Source organism: Carettochelys insculpta, chromosome 25 (assembly GCF_033958435.1).
Source record: "Carettochelys insculpta isolate YL-2023 chromosome 25, ASM3395843v1, whole genome shotgun sequence".
NCBI classification, from domain to species: domain Eukaryota; kingdom Metazoa; phylum Chordata; order Testudines; family Carettochelyidae; genus Carettochelys; species Carettochelys insculpta.
Window position 1 is genome coordinate 17,416,385 of NC_134161.1, and position 21,423 is coordinate 17,437,807.

General features: G+C 47.3%; 1 protein-coding gene across 2 annotated transcripts in view; it reads right to left on the minus strand.

Moving 5' to 3' along the window:
• Positions 1 to 21,423, minus strand: part of CDON (cell adhesion associated, oncogene regulated) — a 105,445-nt gene that overhangs the window by 12,605 nt on the left and 71,417 nt on the right. For both annotated transcript variants that reach the window (XM_074977207.1, XM_074977208.1), the window contains exons 15-18: positions 20,003 to 20,125; positions 15,378 to 15,605; positions 12,845 to 13,131; positions 4,760 to 4,839 (exon numbers count right to left, since the gene is read on the minus strand). In XM_074977207.1, the coding sequence (XP_074833308.1) occupies positions 4,760 to 4,839; positions 12,845 to 13,131; positions 15,378 to 15,605; positions 20,003 to 20,125 (718 nt within the window). The remainder of the gene's footprint in view (positions 1 to 4,759; positions 4,840 to 12,844; positions 13,132 to 15,377; positions 15,606 to 20,002; positions 20,126 to 21,423) is intronic.

Below are 21,423 nucleotides of genomic sequence, written 5' to 3' on the forward strand. Positions count from 1 at the left end.
CATCAAAATACGCCTTACTACTAAGCTAAGTCGGATGCCTGAGAGTATGCTGAAGATTCTGTCAAGATACCACTGTGAACAATTTGGCATGTTGCCGGTTCGTGTATTGAATGAATCAGGTTAATAATTTTGGATGGGATGCCACGGTATTGCAGCAGTTTCTACAAAAAGTGTCTATATCAACCTGTCAAAAGCTTTTTCAAAGTTTATGAAGATTATGTATGGTGGGCGGGCGGGGGAAGAGTTCCACTCAAGCGACTGATCTAGGATCACTCTGAAAGTTATTTGGTCAGCACAAGATCTCACTTCAGAAGCTGGACTGTTCTTCCCTGAGATGTCTATCAATTTCTATCTTTATTCTCTCCAACAGAATCCCATTGGATACTTTTCTTGGAACAGACAGTAACACGATGCTCCTCCACTTCGTGTATGCCTTCAGGTTGCCTTTCTTTGGAAGCTTGATATGACAGCCATGTTTCCAGTCTTGTGGGATCTCCTCGGCATCCCAAACAGATTATACATCATGTTGACTGATGTCTCACCACCTGCCTCGATTGCTTCTGCACAGATGTCGTCTGGAGCAGGTGCTTTTCAGATCTTCTTTTGTAGGTCTGTGGCTGTTAATTTGCAGAGGTATATTTGCAGGTGGTAACTCTGGAGGTTCCTTGTAGGCATGGCAGCTCACTAGCTCTTCAAAATTTTCCTTCTATCTACTGAGCTGCTTGCTTGGTTTTGTTAGCATGTGCCTCTCCATTACCCATACTAGCTGATCCACTGTATGCCGCGACCCAGATAGCTTCCATGTGATGTCAGTTTTTTCAAGTTTCTCCATCCTGCCGCTTGTTCCCTTTCCTGTTCTGATGAAGCGGGTCTTTGCCCACGGAAGCTTATGCTTCAAGATACCCGTTAGTCTATAAGGTGCTGCAGGACTTCTTGTTTTTCCTGTTCTTGATCACAGTGGACTCGATTACGAGCAGGACAACAGACGACCATCAACAGGGCATTGAGTGGACACTTTTCAAATAACTAGAGAACGTTGATTTTGCTGATGTCAGCCTCCTTCCACACGGACATGAAAGTATAAAAGAAAAGGTTGCAAGACTAGACAAAACTGCCTCAATGACTGAGCTGAGCATTAACAAGGGAAAGACCAAGACAACGAGGACCAACCAGTCCAACACCGCCATCATCATACTGGGAAGGGATGACCTGGAAGACGTGGAGCAGTTCACCTACTTGGAGAGTATTACTGGCTGAGACAGAGGAACAGACAAGGATATCAATGCCAGAATAGGGAAAGCAACAGCTGCATTTAAGACTCTTCACAGATATTATCTGTGAACTCCATATGGGACGAAATGATGAAACTACAGATCTTCAAACACGAAGAGTGTGCTCTTGTAGAGATGCGAGACCTGGCGTACTAAAAAGTTTTCAAAATCACAAGCTACAGACGTTCATAAACAGATGCCTGAGGTGCATCCTTTGCATGAAATGGCAAAACTCTGTCACAAATGAGGAACTTTGGAACACAGCAGGACAAGAACCACCCAACGTTCAAATTGAGAGAAGAAAATGGGGATGGCTAGGCCACACACTCAGAAAACCATCATCCAGCACAGCCCATCATCAGGCTCTCAAATGGAACCCGCAAGGAAAACCAAAAGAGGAAGACCTCAGACAGCATGGAGAATATCTACTAAGACTGAAGGACAACTGGGGTACTCCTGGAGTCAGCTAGAAGTTTTGTCCCAAGAGAGTGAAGTGGAGACTTGTAGATGACCCATGCTCCACTTGGAGTACAAGGGTTTAAATAAGTAGTAAGTGTACTGATCTAGCAACCAAGAAAACATGAGTTTAAATCTCATTTCTTCCACTCCCTGTTGATAGATCTCTGCACATCACAGCCCTTTTTATTAAGGAGGCTAGTCTGACTCATCCCATTTTACAAATAAAGGAATTGAGGTTGCACAAAATCACTCACACGGAGGTAGGAACAGAGCTAAGATCTCTGATATACCCCATCTCTTCTACTCAAAATCCCTGCCCAACCTGATATATTTGACAATGCTGCGTGTAACTACTAGCCCATTCTTCTATCCTAGAGCCAGAAATAGAGTTCCTAACTTCTGATCATTAGATATGAGGCAATCCCAGTTCCTAGCATTTTACTACTGTTTAGCAAATACCTGTGTAAACACTGGCCTAACGTAAGTCACTTTTCTGTCTACCAGAGGATCCACATAGAGGACAACTCATGTCATGTCTCACACAGTTGCATATGGGCTGGGGATCTGAAGGCCCAGGGTTGAAATGTTGCTGGTAAGATGTGAAATAATGCTTTGGTCAAACATGAGAGAATTCCTAATTTTCCAATTTCCTTTCTAAAAACGTGAAAAGAATTCTCAACCACACATTTTTTCCACTGTAGCGTGGCCAGAGCTAGTGTTTGTATGTATGCGTTAGCTGAGAATCACACCTCCAAGTTGCAGGGCAGATATAGCCTTAGTTACATGGTAGCCTTCCACCTTGAGGAAGTGAGACATTCAAGTCTAAGTGCCCCTTTTAAAATCCCTGACATGCATGATTTTGACTTGTGCTTAACTTGCATTAACAGGAGTTCAGACCAAGTTGAAATCCCCTCCCCCAGCCTGCCCAGCTGGGGGAAGCCAGGGAGAACCTTGGCGCTGTAGCTGTCTGTCTGCCCGGCTCCCACAGCTGGAGGAGGCCAGGCACACAGACAGCTGCATTGCCGTGGGTTCTCCTTGGCTTCCCCCAGCTGGGAGAAGCCGTGCCTGGCTCCCAGAGTAGTGGGGAGCAGGGAACCAGGCAGCAACCTGGCTCCCGGCTCCCTGCCATTCTGGGAGCCAGGAAACTGATCAGCACTGGTGCACTTGTCAGTTTCCTGGCTTCGCCCAAGGTTCCTCCCGGAGTGGACTGGCTGTTCAGGCACTGCATCTCAGCCGGGTTTGCCCCTCCCACCATCTGGGAGAAGGGACTGTGAACTCCAGCCTCAGTGGGCCACTAGCAGAGTAGGAGGCTGTTTGCAGCTGATCCACAGCCACGGCAGGGTCCGAACAGGGTGCAGCCACTAGAAACCAGCACAAAACCTGGCTATGCTCACTCTTCTTCTGCCTCCCTCAGCCCACGTCCAGGGAACCGCCACAGTAAGTCTCATCTGGCCCACGGGCTCAGTGCTGGTTACCTGCCTCCCACAGAGAGCCTCCACTGCCAGTGTGCTGTGGGGACCAGATCTTACCAAGCCACGACTCGCTGGCGGCCACCGTTGCCTGACACAGGGCCTCCCAGCGACACCTCCACACAGACACCAGTTGCCCCTGCCCACCCTCCTGCCACTGGCACCAGTCGCCCCTGCCCCCACAACAAGGAGGTTCAGGGCCTGCTAATTAATTATAAAAATCACAGATTTAGCCGAAACTCCTGAAAACAAATAACCTTTCCACCAAACTAACATCACACCTGTGAGCAGACAAACATTCTTCACAGAAGAAAGGCTAAACTCCCTGCTTTGGGTGAAAAAGACAGCCTAACCTTAATATGGAAGGCACTCCTGGACCTCTGACTCTGTAAAGAAACCTCCTCTTTCCTGCTGTGACATGCACATGGGGCGAGGATGTCAAACCTCTACCAAATGCCTCCAAAGTCTCCAATTCTGCACTCTATAAACACTGAATAATGAGAACCCAATGCACTTGCTCTGGTTTTACACACGGTCTTAAGGGATGTATAACACAGAACAACCAGTAAGACTGCTAGTGGTGGCTGATAAACTAGCCTTTTACTGGTCAATTTAGATGTCTCTGTTGAATGAAACTGAAGGAATGATGCATATCTGAGACCGTAGGTCAACCATCCCCATTAAACCCCAAAACCCAATAAAACCCAGGAATTAACAATTCAAGCAATGACAATTCCAGAGAAGTATTACTCAATCCTATCGAGATTCTTATAACTTTGTTCTTCAGCTGACCACTTTTCAGAGTCATCTGTCAAACAACTTACTGATGTCCTCCTCTGTGTCCTTGGCTAAGTTACAACCAGAGAGTTGGCTGAAATTAGACATTTTGATGCTTTCCTCCTTAATTCGGATGAAAACTAAATTTATGAAAATTTTCTGACAAACCAGAGATAAGCAAAAATTTTATTTCAGCTACACAAATATGGTGCTCCAGAAACAACATTTGAAACTGACATTCTGGCAGCTGTGGAAAGGACAAGAACATGCATTTTAATAAGTTTTATTGCAGACAGCGTGCCAGTCATAGAAACCTGTCCCCAGCCATTTGTCAATTTCATGAGTGGAAACTTATAATCTTTCAGCAGGCTGACCCCAGCAGCTTTGCTTCCTTTCTAACCCACCACTAGGAGTCAGACACTGCTGGCCCACCAGAGATGAGGATGCCTTCGGCCTTTGCCTCTCTGTACACAAGAAATAGGTGTGCTTGCCAGTCTGCTTTTCCATACCCCAGAGCTAATGGCAGCCAGATTACCTGGGCATACTACTGTTTCAACAGAAGTTTAGCCAAATATGGAGCAGCTATAGTGAAACATCTCACTCAAAGTCACATTTTCCAATGAAAGTAAGGTTTGCTTGAAAATCTTCACCAGCTGTAGTCACCACTTCTCAGCTTCTGTTTCCCATATGTAAAATGTGTAATTTACACATAGCAATGCTGCAGGGGTTGTTGTTTGCAAAGCTCACTGAAGATGCCAAGAATCAGATAGGTAACTAACTTACCGGTTATTGTTCCTGCAATTCCGGCAATTGATGCATTCCAAGGGGTCAGTCTGAGGCACTGCTGTGTACATTTCACCACCCTGGAGGAAGAAGGAGAAAGAAACAGCTCCAAGTCAATTGCAACACAAGAATACAAGATCTAGTCTATGATACCTAGAGAGGAGGTGGAACCTCCATCTCTAGAGGTTTCTAAGTCCCAGCTTGACAAAGCCCTGGCTGAGATAACTTTGTTTAGGTTAGTCCTGCTTTAGGCAGGGGTCAGCACTCGATCCCCGACGCCCCTTCCAGCCCTAGGATTCTGTGATAAATGGACATAATGTACGTTGACCCCCAAGATCTCATTTAATTTTGAAACTTAATTACCTTATCAATCATCAGATCTGGGTTTTGCAATGGGGCATGGGAACACTGAGCTTCTATTATACAACATCTAGCAGAGTTTTCTGCCAGCATTTGTGTCAGAGAAAAGTAAATAACTGTACCTTAGACAGTATGTAGTAATTTCCCTGGCTTGTTTTCAGTCTAATATCTCCAGGTTTAATTTAACACAGATGCTGTAAATATGTTTAACACTGACGACAGACATGAAAGCAAATTCCTAATCATTAGAGACCTGTGCCCGGTCTGGGGAGACAAGCTGTTAAATATTCAGGGCTGATGTCACAACACAAACCCATCCTACTTTCCTGTAATTACTCCAATTAGATCAGTTTACTTCATTAAATAGACTTTGGAAACATTTTCTATTTTTACAGATGGGGTCATTTCTTTGCCAGCAATGGACTGGGGTGTGAGGGATTTGGTGGTGTTGGTTTTGGCTGGCAGGCTCCACTGCAAGTAAGTAAAATGCCCAGATTAACACATACCTCATTGTTAATGTGAGGTGGACACTGATGTGAGTCATTTGAAAATGGTGCTGTACTGTTGTGTTACAACTCTGCATTTTTTTCAGGAAAGTAAGTTTAGGAAAACAAATTCAATCTCAGAGCTGGAGTTCGGTTGGATAAGTGCTTCTCTACTGCCTCAGCACTAGGTCTGGTCCTACATCTTGCAGACCTGTACACTCGTATGGGGGCTCTATCTCCACACCCCCAGGCCTCTTTCTTCATCTTCCTGCTCCCTGAAGAATTAAGAAAGTTTGCAGGAAGAACGGCAAAAAAGTGCCTTTGCTCTGTTCTGTGATCATGTAAGTCTCACTTGTTTTGTGGAAGAGCAGAGTCAGCTGCCAATACTCTTGCTCAACAGCCTTCCCTGGCAGTCCAACTGGGGAGATGAAAGAGACAGGTTACTCACCGTAGTAACGGTGGTTCTTCGAGATGTGCCCCCGTGGGTGCTCCACAATAGGTGTCGGGCTCGCTCGGCGCTGCAGATCGGATCTTCCAAGCAGTTTCTGCCGGACTGCGCATGCGCCGGTGCGCGCCGCTCCCTTGCGCGCTCCTGGCCACGTGCGCGATCCGGTCCCCGCCAGTTCCTTGACCAACCGCCTCGGATGCTCCTGCAAAACACTAAACAGAGATCCGAAGCGGGGAGGATGGGCGGGTGGTGGAGCACCCACGGGGACACATCTCGAAGAACCACCGTTACTACGGTGAGTAACTTCTGTTTCTTCTTCGAGTGGTCCCCGTGGGTGATCCACAATAGGTGACTACCCAGCAGTAACCCAAGGTAGGAGGTGGGTAATCGGATTATGCGCAGCTTGTCCCCGAGAGGACCACTGTCGAGAGACGGGTGTCCTCTTGGAATACCCTGAGAAGGGCGTAATGTTTGGCGAAGGTGTCATAGGATGACCAGGTCGCCGCTCTGCAAATGTCTTTTAGCGCAACGCCCTTGAAAAAGGCTGTTGATGCCGCCACCGCCCTAGTGGAATGAGCCCTGGGAGTGGCCGATAAAGGAGTCTTTTTGAGTTCGTAGCACATTTTTATGCAGGATATGATGTGCTTCGAGATTCTCTGCGAAGAGAGACCTTCTCCTTTCGATTTGGGAGCGAGAGAGACTAGGAGTCTATCCGTTTTCCAGAAGGACTTGGTCCTGTCTACATAGAAGGCTAGCGCCCTCCTCACGTCCAGGAGGTGTAGGCGCGCCTCTTTGTTAGAGTTATGAGGCTTTGGATAAAACGAGGGTAAAACAATAGGTTCGTTAATGTGAAACTCAGAAGAAACCTTGGGGACAAAGGCTGGATGCAGCCGTATGGTTACCGCCTCCTTGGAAAAAACAGTGCAGTGTGGCATTGCCATAACTGCCACAAGCTCGCTCACCCTGCGAGCTGACGTAATTGCGAGAAGAAAGGTCGTCTTTATCGTAAGGAGGCGGAGGGAAACCGTGGCCAAGGGCTCGAACGGTGGTCCCGTTAGCACGTTAAGCACCAGGTCCAAGTTCCACGAAGGTGGAAGCGGTTTCCGAGGGGGGTATAGGTTTACCAACCCTTTGAGGAACCTGGTAACCATGGGATGGGCGAACACCGTGTGCCCTTCCTCCTCGTGTCTGAATGCCGAAATGGCGGCAAGGTGGACCTTTAACGAGGATAGTGAGAGTCCTCCTCTCTTGAGGTCCAGTAAATACTCTAATATTACAGGTATAGGCACCGAAAGGGGGGCCAGCTGTTTGGTAGAACACCAAGCCGTGAAGCGAGTCCATTTCTGCTTGTAGGTCTTCCTGGTGGAAGTCCTCCTGCTACTTTCTAGGACTTGCTGCACTTCCTCCGTGCACGTGCTCTCTAGGGAGCTGAGCCATGGATTAACCATGCTTGTTGTCGCAGGCCTTGGGGGTGCGGATGCACTATGGACCCCTGGGCTTGCGTGAGCAGATCTGGCGCCACCGGAAGAGGCATCGGTGGACAGTCCGACATGCGCAGGAGTAGGGGGAACCATTGCTGTTGATCCCACGTTGGGACTATCAGGATCATTCGGGCTCCTTCCCTCCTGGCTTTCTGCAAGACTTTGTGGATCAGCACTGTGGGAGGAAAAGCGTAAAGCAGGGGGCCCCTCCACGAGATCGCGAACGCGTCCCCCAGGGACCCCCGTCCCAGTCCTGCCCTGGAGCAGAATTGTGGGCACTTCTTGTTGTGTTGAGTGGCAAACAGGTCTATCTGGGGAAAACCCCATGTGTGGAAAATCGGTCGTAGGAGATCGGGACGGATCTGCCACTCGTGCGTGAGTGCAAAACGCCTGCTCAGCTGGTCTGCCTTCACATTGTGAGCGCCTGGTAAGTACGAGGCTTTCAAGATTATATTGTTGGCAATGCACCAGTTCCATAACTGGACCGCTTCCGCACATAAGGCACGGGACCGAGCTCCTCCTTGCCGATTTATATAAAACATGGTGGAGGTATTGTCTGTACTGATCCCGACGACTTCGCCTTGTATATGGTCTCGAAAGCGTCTGCAGGCTTTGAACAATGCTCTGAGCTCCAGTATATTTATGTGCAGTGACTGCTCCGTGGAGGACCACAGCCCTCGAGTCACCTCTTCACCCATGTGTGCTCCCCACCCTATGAGGGAGGCATCTGTAGTAAGAAGAACCGATATTTGTGGTTGGTGGAAGGGTACCCCTGTTAGCAAGTTCTTGGGGTTTACCCACCATTGCAGGGATTTGTGCACCTCTGCTGTGGGCGACACCACCCTGTGAACGGTGTGTGCTGCCGGTTTGTATACGCTCGCCAGCCAGTGCTGCATGCTGCGCATGTGTAACCTGGCGTTCTGTACTACGAACGTCGCCGCTGCCATGTGGCCCAGCAGCTGTAAGCACGTCAGGACCGGCACCGTAGGGCTGAAGGTGATGACCTGCACGAGGGAGCCAATGGCCTGAAAGCGAGTCTCTGGTAGATATACTCTCGCTGTAATAGAATTTATGCGTGCCCCTATGAACTCTATGTCCTGTGTGGGGTCTATCTTTGATTTTGCCAGATTGATAACCAGGCTGAGCGAAGAGAACGTGCCTGCTGTGACGTGTATCATGCGTAGTACCTCCTCCTTCGAGGCCGCTTTGAGTAGGCAGTCGTCCAGATACGGGAATATAAATACCCCCTGTCTGTGCAGGTAGGCTGACACCACTGCCAAGGTCTTGGTGAAGACTCTGGGGGCCGAGGAGAGGCCAAATGGTAGGACCTTGTATTGAAAATGTTCTTTGCCTACCATGAACCGGAGAAATCGCCGGTGAACCGGATGGATAGTTATGTGAAAATACGCGTCTTGTAAATCGAGGGCTGCGAACCAATCTCCATCATCCAGTGCCGTAAGGATGGAGGCGATTGTGATCATCCGAAAGCGTTGCTTGCGCAGGTACCGGTTGAGGCCTCAAAAATCTAAGATGGGCCTCCAGCCTCCTGTCTTTTTCTCTGTAAGGAAGTACCTCGAGTAGAACCCTTTTCCTTGCAGTTGCTCCGGCACTCCTTCCACTGCCCCTATGAGCATGAGATGGTCTACCTCCTGCTTGAGCCTCGCTACGTGGGAGGCCTCCCGGAGGTGGGGCCTGGGTGGAGGTCGTGGCGGTGGGAGCGACTGGAAGGGGATGGCGTACCCTGTGGCTATGATCTCCAGCACCCATTTGTCTGTGGTGATCCTTTGCCACTGGTCGTAGAATGGTTGGAGGCGATGGTGGAACAGCCGCTTCGGATGACCTTGTGCGATGGTAGTGATGGCGCAGCCCTGGATCTGTGTGTCAAACTTGTGGCCTTTGGCCCTGCCCCAAGGACGCACGGCTCTGTTGTGAACGTCGCCTGGGAGTTCTGTACTGCTGGTGCTGTTGATGTCGCCCTTGCTCGTAACCCCTGTGGTACTGGGGACTCTGTTGCTGGTACTGGTACCGTCTTTGTTGAGGGTAGTACTTTTTCTTTCTGTATGGAGGGGTGTAAATCCCCAGGGTCCTAAGTGTGGCTCTTGAATCTTTACTGGAATGAAGGACCGAGTCAGTTGATTCAGCAAACAGCTTCTGCGAGTCGAAGGGAAGATCGACTATCTTTGCCTGCAGATCCCTCGGTATACCCGAAGTCTGGAGCCAGGACTCCCTTCGCATCACCACTGCCGTAGCTGTGGAAAGTGCTGCTGTGTCCGCAACATCCAGGGCGATCTGAACTCCCGTCCTCGAGGCCGCGTAGCCTTCTTGCACCATGGCCTTGAGCACCGGTTTCTTGCCCTCTGGAAGCGAGTCCATGAGGGAGGTTAACCTAGTGTAGTTGTCGAAATTATGGTTCGCTAAATGTGCTGCGTAATTTGCCATTCGCAACAGTAGAGTGGAGGAGGAGTAGACCTTTCTGCCGAACAGCTCTAGCTTCTTGGCATCTTTGTCTGTTCCCCCTGTCCTGAATTGAGATGTCTTTGATCTTTGTTGCGACGACTCCACCACCAAGGAATTTGGTTGTGGGTGGCTGAACAGGAACTCCATGCCCTTCGCCGGCACGAAGTATTTCTTATCCGCTCTCTTGTGGACAGGCGGAATAGTCACAGGGGTCTGCCATATCGTAGTGGCAGACTCCAAGATTGCTTCATCAAGCGGTATTGCTATTTTTGGAGGAGGCCGGAGGTCTCAGATTTTTGAGGAGCTTATGGCGTTTCTCTTGCACCTCTGCTGTCTGGATGCCTTGCGTGAAGGCCACCCTCTTAAACAGCTCTTGAAACTGTTTGAGATCGTCCGGAGGATGGACATCTCCCGGGGCCATAGCCTCGTCCGGGGAGGAGAGCGAGGAACCACTGGGGTACGCCTCTCTGGACCCTTCCGGTTCCTGTTGGTGATGGTACACCCTCTCGCTAGAGGCTTGCGAGGGAAAATCTCGGGGTTCCATAACCAGTCCCCCCTGAGATACTTGAGTCTCTGTCCCCGTTCACGATTGCCCTCGGGGAGACGAGATCGTCTGTGGGGATCTTTCCCTGGTAGATTGCCGGTGGTGTCTATGACCCGCGTGATAGGGGCCACCATGGCAGTATAGGCACTGTTCTTGGGAAGGTGACCTAGACCACTCCCTTGGTGCATACCCTCTGCGTCTGGGGGAGCGAGATCGTCGAGAGATCTGGGACACGTCTGGCTGGAGGGCCTTGTCGAAGAGCAGCATTTTAAGCCGCATCTCCCTGTCCTTCCTTGCTCTGGCTGTTAGTTTTGCACAGAAGGAGCATTTCTGCGTGACATGGGACTCCCCCAAGCACCTTATGCAGAGACTGTGCCCATCAGACGCTGGCATTGCCTCTCGGCAGGACTCACAGTTCTTAAATCCTGAAGAGGGCATTGTTGGTGAGTCTTTCAGTTGTTAATGGGTACTTAGCAACTTCTCTGTGCTGTTTTTCCCCTTCTCCGATAGCCTGCCGCGGCAGGAGGGCTGATGGCCCTAGGCTCCTGGCCTCCGGTGTTCCGCTTGTTACTGGGACTGGACTGAATGCCGTCCCGCTTGTTGTTTTTTGTTTTTTGGTTTTTTTTGAAAAATAACAACTGGCTAACTTGCAGTAGCCTAAGAACTTGAAAACTTTAAAGAAAAAACAGTTAAAACCATTGAATACGCTAACTTGGCCTTAGCATAGTTCAGATTCCGTCTGCAGCCAACGGCGGTTAAGAGGAACTGGTGGGGACCGGATCGCGCACGTGGCCAGGAGCGCGCAAGGGAGCGGCACGCGCCGGCACATGTGCGGTCCGGCAGAAACTGCTTGGAAGATCCGATCTGTGGCGCCGGGCGAGCCCGACACCTATTGTGGAGCACCCACGGGGACACTCGAAGAAGAAGCAGTATTTACACAAGAGTCTCTTCTGGAAAGAGTGCATCCTACGGAGACCTCACAGGCCTGCTCCCCATGTATGGCACCCTGTATTCCAAGTCCACAGGTGGTTGTACACTACGTATGTAACCTTAGGATAAGCCTTGCTCTGCAACTTCCACTCCTTATCCTGGAAGGAGGAACCCCAAAATATCAACCAGAGTCCATAAGAAATCTTGTCCCCACAAAAACGAAAGTTCATGAAGTGCCCAGATGTTTGGAGACACACCTCTGCATGCTCACCTCAACTAGAATACCAAACCTTCTGAGGGTCATCCATTGCTAATGTTGATTAGATTGTTTGAAAACAAATCGTTAGGCCCTCATTATTCTTTCAGGGAAAGGAAAAACTGGACCTCTGGTATTCAAGGGTGGCACAAAAAGGAAACCACGTGAGGAGATGAACAGTGTACAGTCTAACTTGGAGTTATCTGAAGTGGCAAATACCGTGTAAGTGGCAATTTGCTTTCCAACAGAACGAAGTACTTGTGTTCAATTACTAAAGCTAACAATAGTCCTATTTTCCTCCTTTGGAAACAGCAGACATTGCATAAAATTTTTGAACTTTTTCTTCGCTTTTCCTGGGCAATGTTCATGTTTTTGAGTAGGAGCAATGATAAAAGTTTAGTAAGTTTGAATGCAACCCATCTGTTTCCACAGATGACAATGAAATCATTCTTTCTTGGAAATGGGACATGTTTCAGCAAATTTAAATAGTTTTCCACAGCATACAAAGGCTGGATCACAGAGTAAGATCAGTTTCTGTTACTTCAAAAAATTAGTCTCAAAAGCTGCAAATAAGCAACTCAAAGGCAGACTACTTATGTTGTATTTCAAGACCAGACGGAGATGTTTTATGAGACCCCAGTTATGTGTGCACTATGGTAAAGTTAATAACGCTGCTTACAAATCACAGAGCTGAAACTTGTATGTGTTTGCACAAGGGGAACGGTCAATTCATGAAGCTGCAAATCAGCAACCATCTCTCTGACAAGGAGACTAAGAAATACACTATATACATATCGTACAGTATCCCAATCCAGGATTACAGGAGTCTCAAAACTCTCAGACTAAACATAGGGGGAAAATGGAGACTCCTCAAAATAAATAGTCATTGGTTCCTCTAACACTCATCTTCACAGAAAGCTCTGAAGCTAGAAAAAGGAGGAACACCAAGACCATCTACTTGTACTGGTACAAAGAGGGAGTGACAAGTGATTATTAGCTCTAGCACAAGGACTCCTTATATCTACAACTGTGACTGGCCTAGCCAGAGTTCCCTTTTACATCTTGAATACACTGTAAAGTCAAGATCAGACCCCTTCAGCATAAGAAGGCGAAAACACTCTTACATTCACTAAGTGACGAGGATGTTCATAATCCATGTGTGTCCTGGAGAGAGAGCTGGTGTGCCCTGGGTAAAGTCCAGCCCCTCCAGTCAAGCCACCTTTCACGATCCCAGTAACTCCACTGGGAAGCTTGTGATGGAGGTGTGGACAGCCGTTATTGAGACTACCATTGCTGATGAAGTTCCCATGTATGCTGCCATTGATGCAGCTTGTGCCTGGCAAAGTCGCATATTCAACCACTTGCCCAGTGATATCTGCACCTTGATAGAGGTAACCAGGGGGGTCATACTCTGAAAAGGGAGACCCACGGAGGGGGGGAAAAAAAATTAGCATCCTTTGTTATCATAATTTTGCAAAATAACCAGTGTATGATTAAAGAATATTTGATTTTCCATCATACTACTAAAACCCAATGGGTGTTTCAGAGACATAGAAGTGACTCTCTACCTTTTCAGGATTTTTAGGACACCCATAAATAGAGCCCCACCAAATCCACAGTCCAATTTGGTAAATTTCACATGCACAGGAATGTCAAAAATCATACATTTCATGATTTCAGATATTTAAAGGTGAAATTTCAGTATCGTTGTAGAAATCCTGACCCAAAAAGAAATTGTGGGCGTTTCTGTGGGAGGAGGGGATCACAAGGTTATTGTAGGGATGTTGCAGTAGTGCAAAGAAGTTGTGTGCATTTCTGTGGGGCGGGGGGAAAGAAGCACAAAAAGGGCACAAGGTTATTGTAGGGATGTTGCGGTACTGCTACTTTTACTTTTGTGCGTCTGCTGGTGGCACTGCTGTCTTTGCAGCTGGTGAGCAGCAGCTGCTGGCCAGGAGCCCAGCTCTCTAGGCAGAGCCTCTGCCAGGAGCAGCAGAGAAATAAGGATGAATGTATGGTATTGCCACCCTTACTTTTGTGCTGCTGCTGGAGGAGTGCTGCCTTCACAGCTGGGTGCTTGGCTAACAGCCAATGCTTTCTGCCCACCCAGCTCTGAAAGCACAGCAGAATCAAGGGTGGTAACCTTGCAACACCCAATGACTCCTATTTGGATCATGACCCCTGTTTGACGAATGCTGGTCTCCCCTGTGAAATATATACAGCATAGTGTAAAAGCACACAAAAGACCAGCTTTCCTGGGGTAAGACCAGATTTCAGGGTCCATAATGCATTTTCTCAGGCCACGTATCTGGCAGAGTACTACTCATAAATTATAACATCTAAATGCTTAATATGCAAATATTTTCCAGCTCTACAATAGCTATGCCCAGATACTAATCCTCTTGGTCTGGAAAAAATTTAGCAGAAGATGTTGCTCAGTAAAAATAGATTTTAAAAACAGGGCCATTTGCATGATCAACAGGCTTTAAACTTACTTTGGTTCTGCTCAGTTTCAAAGGAAGTTTTGCATAATTTGGATTTGGGGTGGGGAGTGCAGATCATATTTAAACAATCACAAACTATGCAAATAAAGCAGATTGAAGCACCAGAAATTGAGGGAGCTATTTAAAATGCCTTGTAAGACTCCAATTGTCCAGAGTAGTTGCTGGGACTAGAAGCTGAAAGTATAGAGCACCTTACAAAAGCTAAGTACTCCATAGTATTTCACACAGCTTCTATTCAGAAACTGGCATGTGTCTGTTTACTAACAGCTGCTCCACAGCCTTTAACAAGCACTACAATGAGCCTAAAAACAAGTGCCACAAGACTTAACTTGATCTGGAAAACATCAGAGAAGGCAAAAAGAAAGTTGGGTTTATACTGCTATCTAGCCAAAAATGCAAATACCTAAGCCTTAGCATGGGAATACTGCCATTCCCTTGAAATCAAGGGGAATCTTAAGATGCTTACAGTTAAGCACATTTTTAAAGCTGCTGCATCAGGGCCTCAGTAACTTAACAACAAAAAAAAGGCCTCTAACAGTGCGCACACTGCAACAACTGGCAGGTGCTTCAATCCTTAAATGAGACTCACTGCAGAGGAATGGACAGTTACCTTTGCCAATTCCTTCATCATGGCATGTGCCTTGGTAGCAACACACAAGTGAGGAGTGTCTACCACTAACAAGATACAGGTTGAACCTCTCTAATCTGGAACTCTCTCACCTGGCAAACTCTCTAATCCGGCAAGATTTTAGTTAGCTGGATGACCACTTATCATTGGTGCAGCCAACTGTTTTGTGGTCCCATAAAGTTTGTTTCCAGCCACCAGTCCTGGCTCTCAGTGCTCTGTGCTGGTATTTAACTGTAATTTACCCCCAAATGTCTTCAAAGAGCCCAGCGAGCAGAAGTAGTGTTGGTATGTGCTGAAAATATTGACCACCCAGTGTCCGGAAAATTCTCTTGTCCAGCACTAGTCAGGTCCCAAGGGTGCTGGACGAGAGAGGTTCATCCTGTATCAATTTGAGCATAATGGTGGATGAAGAGTTCCCATTTGGAGTAACAAATATAAAGGCTATATATTTATTCTCTAATTTCATTAAATGGATATTTTTCCTATTAAACTTGGATTTGTAAGAAAGAAAAAGCAACAGTCACTCACTCTGCATGGCATTTTGCTGGCGGCTCTTCCACAGACACATGGCAATGAAAACTATCACAATAAGGACCATCACTCCAAGGACACAGCCCACAATCAGATACAGCATGTCACTGCTCCGCACAGGGCCATTTGATGGGCCAGCATGGCTTCCAACCCCACGATCAGGAGAACTAGGTGGTGTACTCAGGTCCTTCACTGGATATTCCGATGCTCCGGGTGTACGTTTCACTGGTTAAAAAAGAGACACACATGGTCTTGTGAACCCAACATGGATTAAGAAGTCTGCAGAAATGTTATGCTCCAGGTACTTACGTGTTATTCAACTATGCAGTTCTAGTGGAAATACGTAGCACCAAATTTAGTATCCCAATGATATGACAAAATTTTCAGCTCAAGATTTGTGCATTAGCTGTGGAGGATCAACTATTTTTGGATGGCAGCTGTCCACCCAAGTAAAATCGCATCTATCTGTCTATCTATCGCATATATCTTTAGCCATGTTATACTTCAGCAAGCAATGGAACAAAAACACTGCTGGGGATGGCACTAGTTTCCAAACTTAAAGAACACAAATCCTTCCACTTTTGAGGTGAGGAAAAAGGCACAATGTGCATTTCTGTCAATTAACCGTTGCCAGGTACCCTACTTCTGTTTGACATCAACTCCGGTAACTTTTGGTGTATTAAAAATGACATTCTTCAGGAAATTAACAAGATAGAAATCTTACAAAACTCTGGAACAAGTCAGCATGACACCTGCACTAAGTGACAGACACCATTTCAGCAATTATGTATTTGCTGGCTACTAAGTAAATACATACTGGATTTTAGCCACTCTGCGTTCCCCAAAACCAATGTAAAGAACTGGTTATTGGTAACTAATTTTGCAGGACTAAACTTTTCCACCAGTGAGAGCTACAACCCAGATTTTAAAAGAAGGTTTGTGCAGAACACTTAATATTGTATTCATAGCAATAAAATGTGTTTTGCAGAAGATTAGCTCATGCTTAGGCAATCTATTTGAGACCTGTAACGAATAGAAAATTCTTTATCGAGAGTCTTTTCAACATTCACCTTGATCTGCTAACACACATTTAATACAGCCTGCCTGGTCTACATTTGGATTTTGGAACATTTTTCTGAACATAACATTTTCTAAAACATCTGTAAAGATCCTGTGGCTACAGCTATATTAGTGAGTTTTACTGACAAATCCTCGGTTTTGTCAACAAAACTGGTGGAACATCCACACACAAAATGCATTTTGTTGACAGTTTGTTGACAAAACTCAGCACTTTCTTAGCTGAGAGGCAGGATGGTGCTGGTGAGACATAATGCTGCTGTCAACAGATTCGGTCAACAAAAAAGCTGTGCGGACGCCCTCTCTTGACAGAGAGGGCATCCAGACAATAGGCAGTCTTTCTTGCTGTGCTTCCGGGTGGTTGTTTAGACAAGAGAGCAGATGGATAGCTGACAGAGTGAAGAACTCGTCAGATTGGTTTTTATGTGTGGCTGCACTCTGTCGACAGAAGTTTTGTCAGGAAATCTCCAACAGTGACGTCTGTCGACAGATGACTGTAGTGTAACCACAGCCTGTGCGTACAGGGTGATCACTACAATACCCTGGGATGAAATAAGCGGGGGGCTGAATCTTCCTTCCTTAGGGCAGACTTCAGCTTGCCTGAAGACAGGAACAGAAAGGAGTGAGGCTAGCTTGTCTCAAAGGCTGCTTGGGGTGATCCCTTCCAGGGGTCAACCCAAAAAGGATCAAAGCTACAACATGGGGACAGAGAAAAAACTTGCTCTTCTTTGGGGGTGCCATTTAGGGCCTCAGGTTGCCTTGATGAGGTCATGAAAGAGATCAAAGGAACCTAAGAATGGCCATGCTGGGTCAGACCAAAGGTCCATCTAGCCCATTATCCTGTCTTCCAACAGTGACCAATGCCAGATGCTCTAGAGAAGATCGGCAAAAAAGTAGGGAATTGAGTGATCCATCCCCTGTTGCCCATTCCTTGCTTCCAGCAGAGCCTTGGAGCACTCTAGAGAGGGGTGGGCAGTAATTTTTCATGGGGGGAACCAGTCCAAGGTTTTGATTAGAGGAAAGGGACTGCACTTTTATATGGAGAGATGTGGGGTCTGGTTGGATGCAGAAGGGAGTTTGGAGTAGGGAACTAGGGTGCAGGAGAGTGTGTGGGATCTGAGATGAAGTCTGGGTGAAGGAGAGGGTTGTGACCTGCAGGACAGATTGGGGTACAGCAACAGAAAGGAGGAGGTTGCAGGAGAGCATTCTGGCCTAGGGGAGGGGCGCCAGACCAGGTGCATGGTCTGGGAGGGTGCTGGAGTATGGTACCAGAAGCAGGCTGCAGCCAGGAGGCACTTTCCCAAGCAGCTCCTGGCCAGTTACATGCAGGCAGGTTTCCCTGCCTGTCCCACCAGCTGTTCTACATGGTTCTGTAAGGTTGAGAGGGGTAGGAAAGCTTCAGGCACTCCCCTACCCTGCCCCCAGAAAAGTCTCTCAACCCCCATTGGCTGGTTTTGCACACTGTCCCCGCACCCTGCAAAATCTATAAGCTCCTATTCGCCAGTTTCTGGCCAAAAGCAGCTCAGGGGTTTTTCTCCAGGTGAGGGCAGCATAGGAAGCTCTCCCACAAGTCCCCACAGCTGCAGGAGCCAGCTGCAGACAGGATTCGGTGGCCTGGTGGGCCAGATCTGACCCTCGGACCACATTTTGCCCACCCCTGCTTCAGAGCATAATTTTGCATGCACTTAAAGGATTAATGTCAATATGAACATTTCCCAGCAGGGTGTCTTCCTTGCATAGTCTAAAAATCTTGAACAATTACAGAGCTGGTTGATAAGTCAGTCAGTCTGGGTAGGGGTAGTATATATTCCACCAGGTCTAGGCAGTCTAGTCTGAGAGATTGCAGGTCTTGGCCCTGCCGTTAAGGTAAGTTGGATGTACTTGCTTATAGCCTTTTACTGTCAGTATATTGCCTCTCTTACATAACTAGATTTCTAAGATTATAGTAGTCCCTCGGGGAGGGGGCCTTAGGTGGTGATGGGTTGGGGGTGGGAGGGTGGAGCTGAGCCAGGGCATGCAGAGGTTGGAACAGGGTCCGCGGAGGTGGTGGGCAGGGGGCTGGAGCCTAAGCCCCACGCAGGGCTGTAGTGGGCTGAGCTGGGGCTGCGGCAGAGGGCAAGGGGGCTTTAGCCCTGGCAGCTGCCTTCAGCAGCACGCAGTAGGGGGGCTAAAACCCTTCTCTCTACCTTCCCAGAGTGGGGCCACTGTCAGCCTGACACCAGTGCTGCTCTGGGAAGGTGGTTTTAGCAGGCATACAGGTGAGCTAAAAGCCCACCCCCTACATTCCCAGAGCAGTGCCTAGTGCTGTTCTGGGAAGACAGGGGAAGGGGCCCTCAGTCTGCCAAGCTGCCTGCAGCTGTGGGAAGCTAGGCATGCTGATAGCTATGTGTCTTCACGTTGTGTGAAACTTGCGTTAAAGTGAGTTTTGCGCAACCTGAAGATGTGCAAAGCGAGGGTTTACTATAATTTGCTTAAGATACCAAAATGACGGACAGTCAATTGCTTTTGCAAATAATCAATCACTGTGACATTTTCAGAGAACAGTATTCCTGTCTTCTTTCCAAAGGCAGGTAGAATGTGATCTGCAGCCAACCTTCTCATCAGGAATCAGAATTTCACCAAGTCCTGAAGACACCATACAGGCACAAAAACATCATCATCAGTAACCAACTTATCTGCCCAGGGAAAGACCACCAAGATTGGATGAACTGGGATTGTCAATAGTTCAGGTAGGTCTAAAGGTCTTTGCAAGCTCTCTTTCCTGGAGAGAAACACATTGGTCTCTATACAGTCAAACCCTCAGGGACAGTAAGTGAAAATAATCCTCTTGGGGATGACACACAGGAGAGGCTCAAGGGGGCACTAATACTCCCACTTAGCCACTGTGGGCAGAAGGCATGAGGGGCTGGTTAGCAGCCCGCAGGGCCACAGTCCCTGAGCATCCAAAAGGACTAGATGGTGGCGGCCTGGCACCAGCAGCAGGGGTCCATCCCCCACTGCGCTCAATGGCAGCAGTGGGGTAAGCAGAGCAATGTGGTTCTAGCTCACTCTACTTTACTAGCGTGTTGATCAGGGGAGAGGTGGGCCTACCCCCACACTCATCCATGGTAAGTGGAGCAATGTGGCCAAGGGAGGAACACTAGCTGGGGCTGCACTGCTCTGCTTTCCCTGTCACTGCTGGTGAGTGCAGGGTATGGACTCCTCCTGTTAACACCACACCCCCAGCCCACAAGTCCTCCAGGCCACATCCGTAGGGGGAAGAGACAAAGTGGGGCAGAAGGAGCAGTCTGGGGCGGAAGGGGGCTGTCCTGGCATTCTTCTGCAGGCTGGGGTCGGGGGTGGTCATGTGGCCAGTGGCCCTCCCTCCCTTCCCCCCCGCCACCCGTGTCACCCTCCACTGTTTGCCCCCGAACCCTCCAAACATAATTATAGGTGATGGCACCTATAAAATAATTTTCAAATAATTAAATGAGGGACAAAGGGTAATTCTCTTATCAGGTTTCACTTTTATTACCTCTGAGTTAAGCAAAAGTGCTTCCACTCACCTTTGGTCTCGCACATCATCACGTTGCTGTACTCACTTTCACCTCCCTCATTATAGCACTGCATCTTAATGTCATACGATGTTTCTGGCTGCAGGTGGTTTATCAGGTGCCATTGCTTTGTACCTAGAAAAACATTGAACTCTATTTATTTTCTTGTTTGAAATGAGATTGGTGTATATGGGGGAGAGAAAATACAGCTTTTTTCCTTTTTTACTGGGCAAAGGTATTAAGCTGGGTTGTCATAGCTTTGCTTGGTGAGCACAGAAAACATTACCTTTAAAGTTTTACACTTTATACCTTTAAACAGAGTTGATGGCAAATCTTCAAAGAGAATGCTTTTCTGTTGGGAAACGCCGTTTTGTCACAATCAAGCCACCATGCTGGCTTGTTCCATTTCAGCAACATTTTGGTTTTGGGGAAAATGAAAGAGGGTTTTAAATCTGAAGTGTTTTTACATTTTAAGGAGGAAATGCTTGATTTTTGTTTTAAAACAACTTGGTTTAAAATATAGGCATTGAAAATTATTTTAAAAGGTCAACATCGAAATGCTTTGCTTTTATTGACCTTTCTTTACAATTTCATTTCATGGGAAATTGAGAGTTCTTTGATTCTGTTCTAATGGAATTTAAAAACCCTGGACTTTTCTATTAAATAGAAATTCTGACTGATGCACAGCTCTAATTTGAAAGAAACTAATTTTTTTTTAAACTTGGAATTACTCTTTCAATCCTGGAAGATTCTTAAGCACTTTACAAGCTACATATGTATACACAGGAATTTCTTCAACCATCATTGTCCTGTACGGCTCCAGGCCGGAATGTGCCAGCTGTTTAACATACAATGTTCAGGGCAAGTAGTGAGGTAGGCTGAAACAGAAGCAGCTTAGGCAGACAGAATGCAATTATCTTCCTGCTACAAATAGACCACAGTGCTGCCATAATACCCCGACTCCTTCAAGAGTATCACGGGATCCTCAGTGACTATAAATGCAAGGTCCCAGTTAAAATTCAAGTTACCCAATATTTTCACAGGAAGGAGATAATTGATTTCGATATTATGACCTCTCCTACCCTCTGTTAGCAGCAGCTACGAATAATTCGACTTACACTTTGTGAAACATACAAGGAAACACTCTGAGATAACAGACCTGTCTTTCTCACTCTCACTCTCTGGGGGCTTGGACTCCAATCCAGGAGAGCTTTTCTAATAGCATGATTTTGTTAACTTTGGCTGCTAGCCATCCTTTAATTTAGACATCCTCCTGAAGTACAGAGCACTTGAATATAAATCATTCACAGCTTTTATTTTTACAGATTTGTGACAAATTTTAATAAACAGGGACCCTTTTTTGAGAGTTTAATTAACTGTTTGAGCACTTCTAATCCTTCTTGGAAAATGCCACCTTGAACTGTTTCCACTGT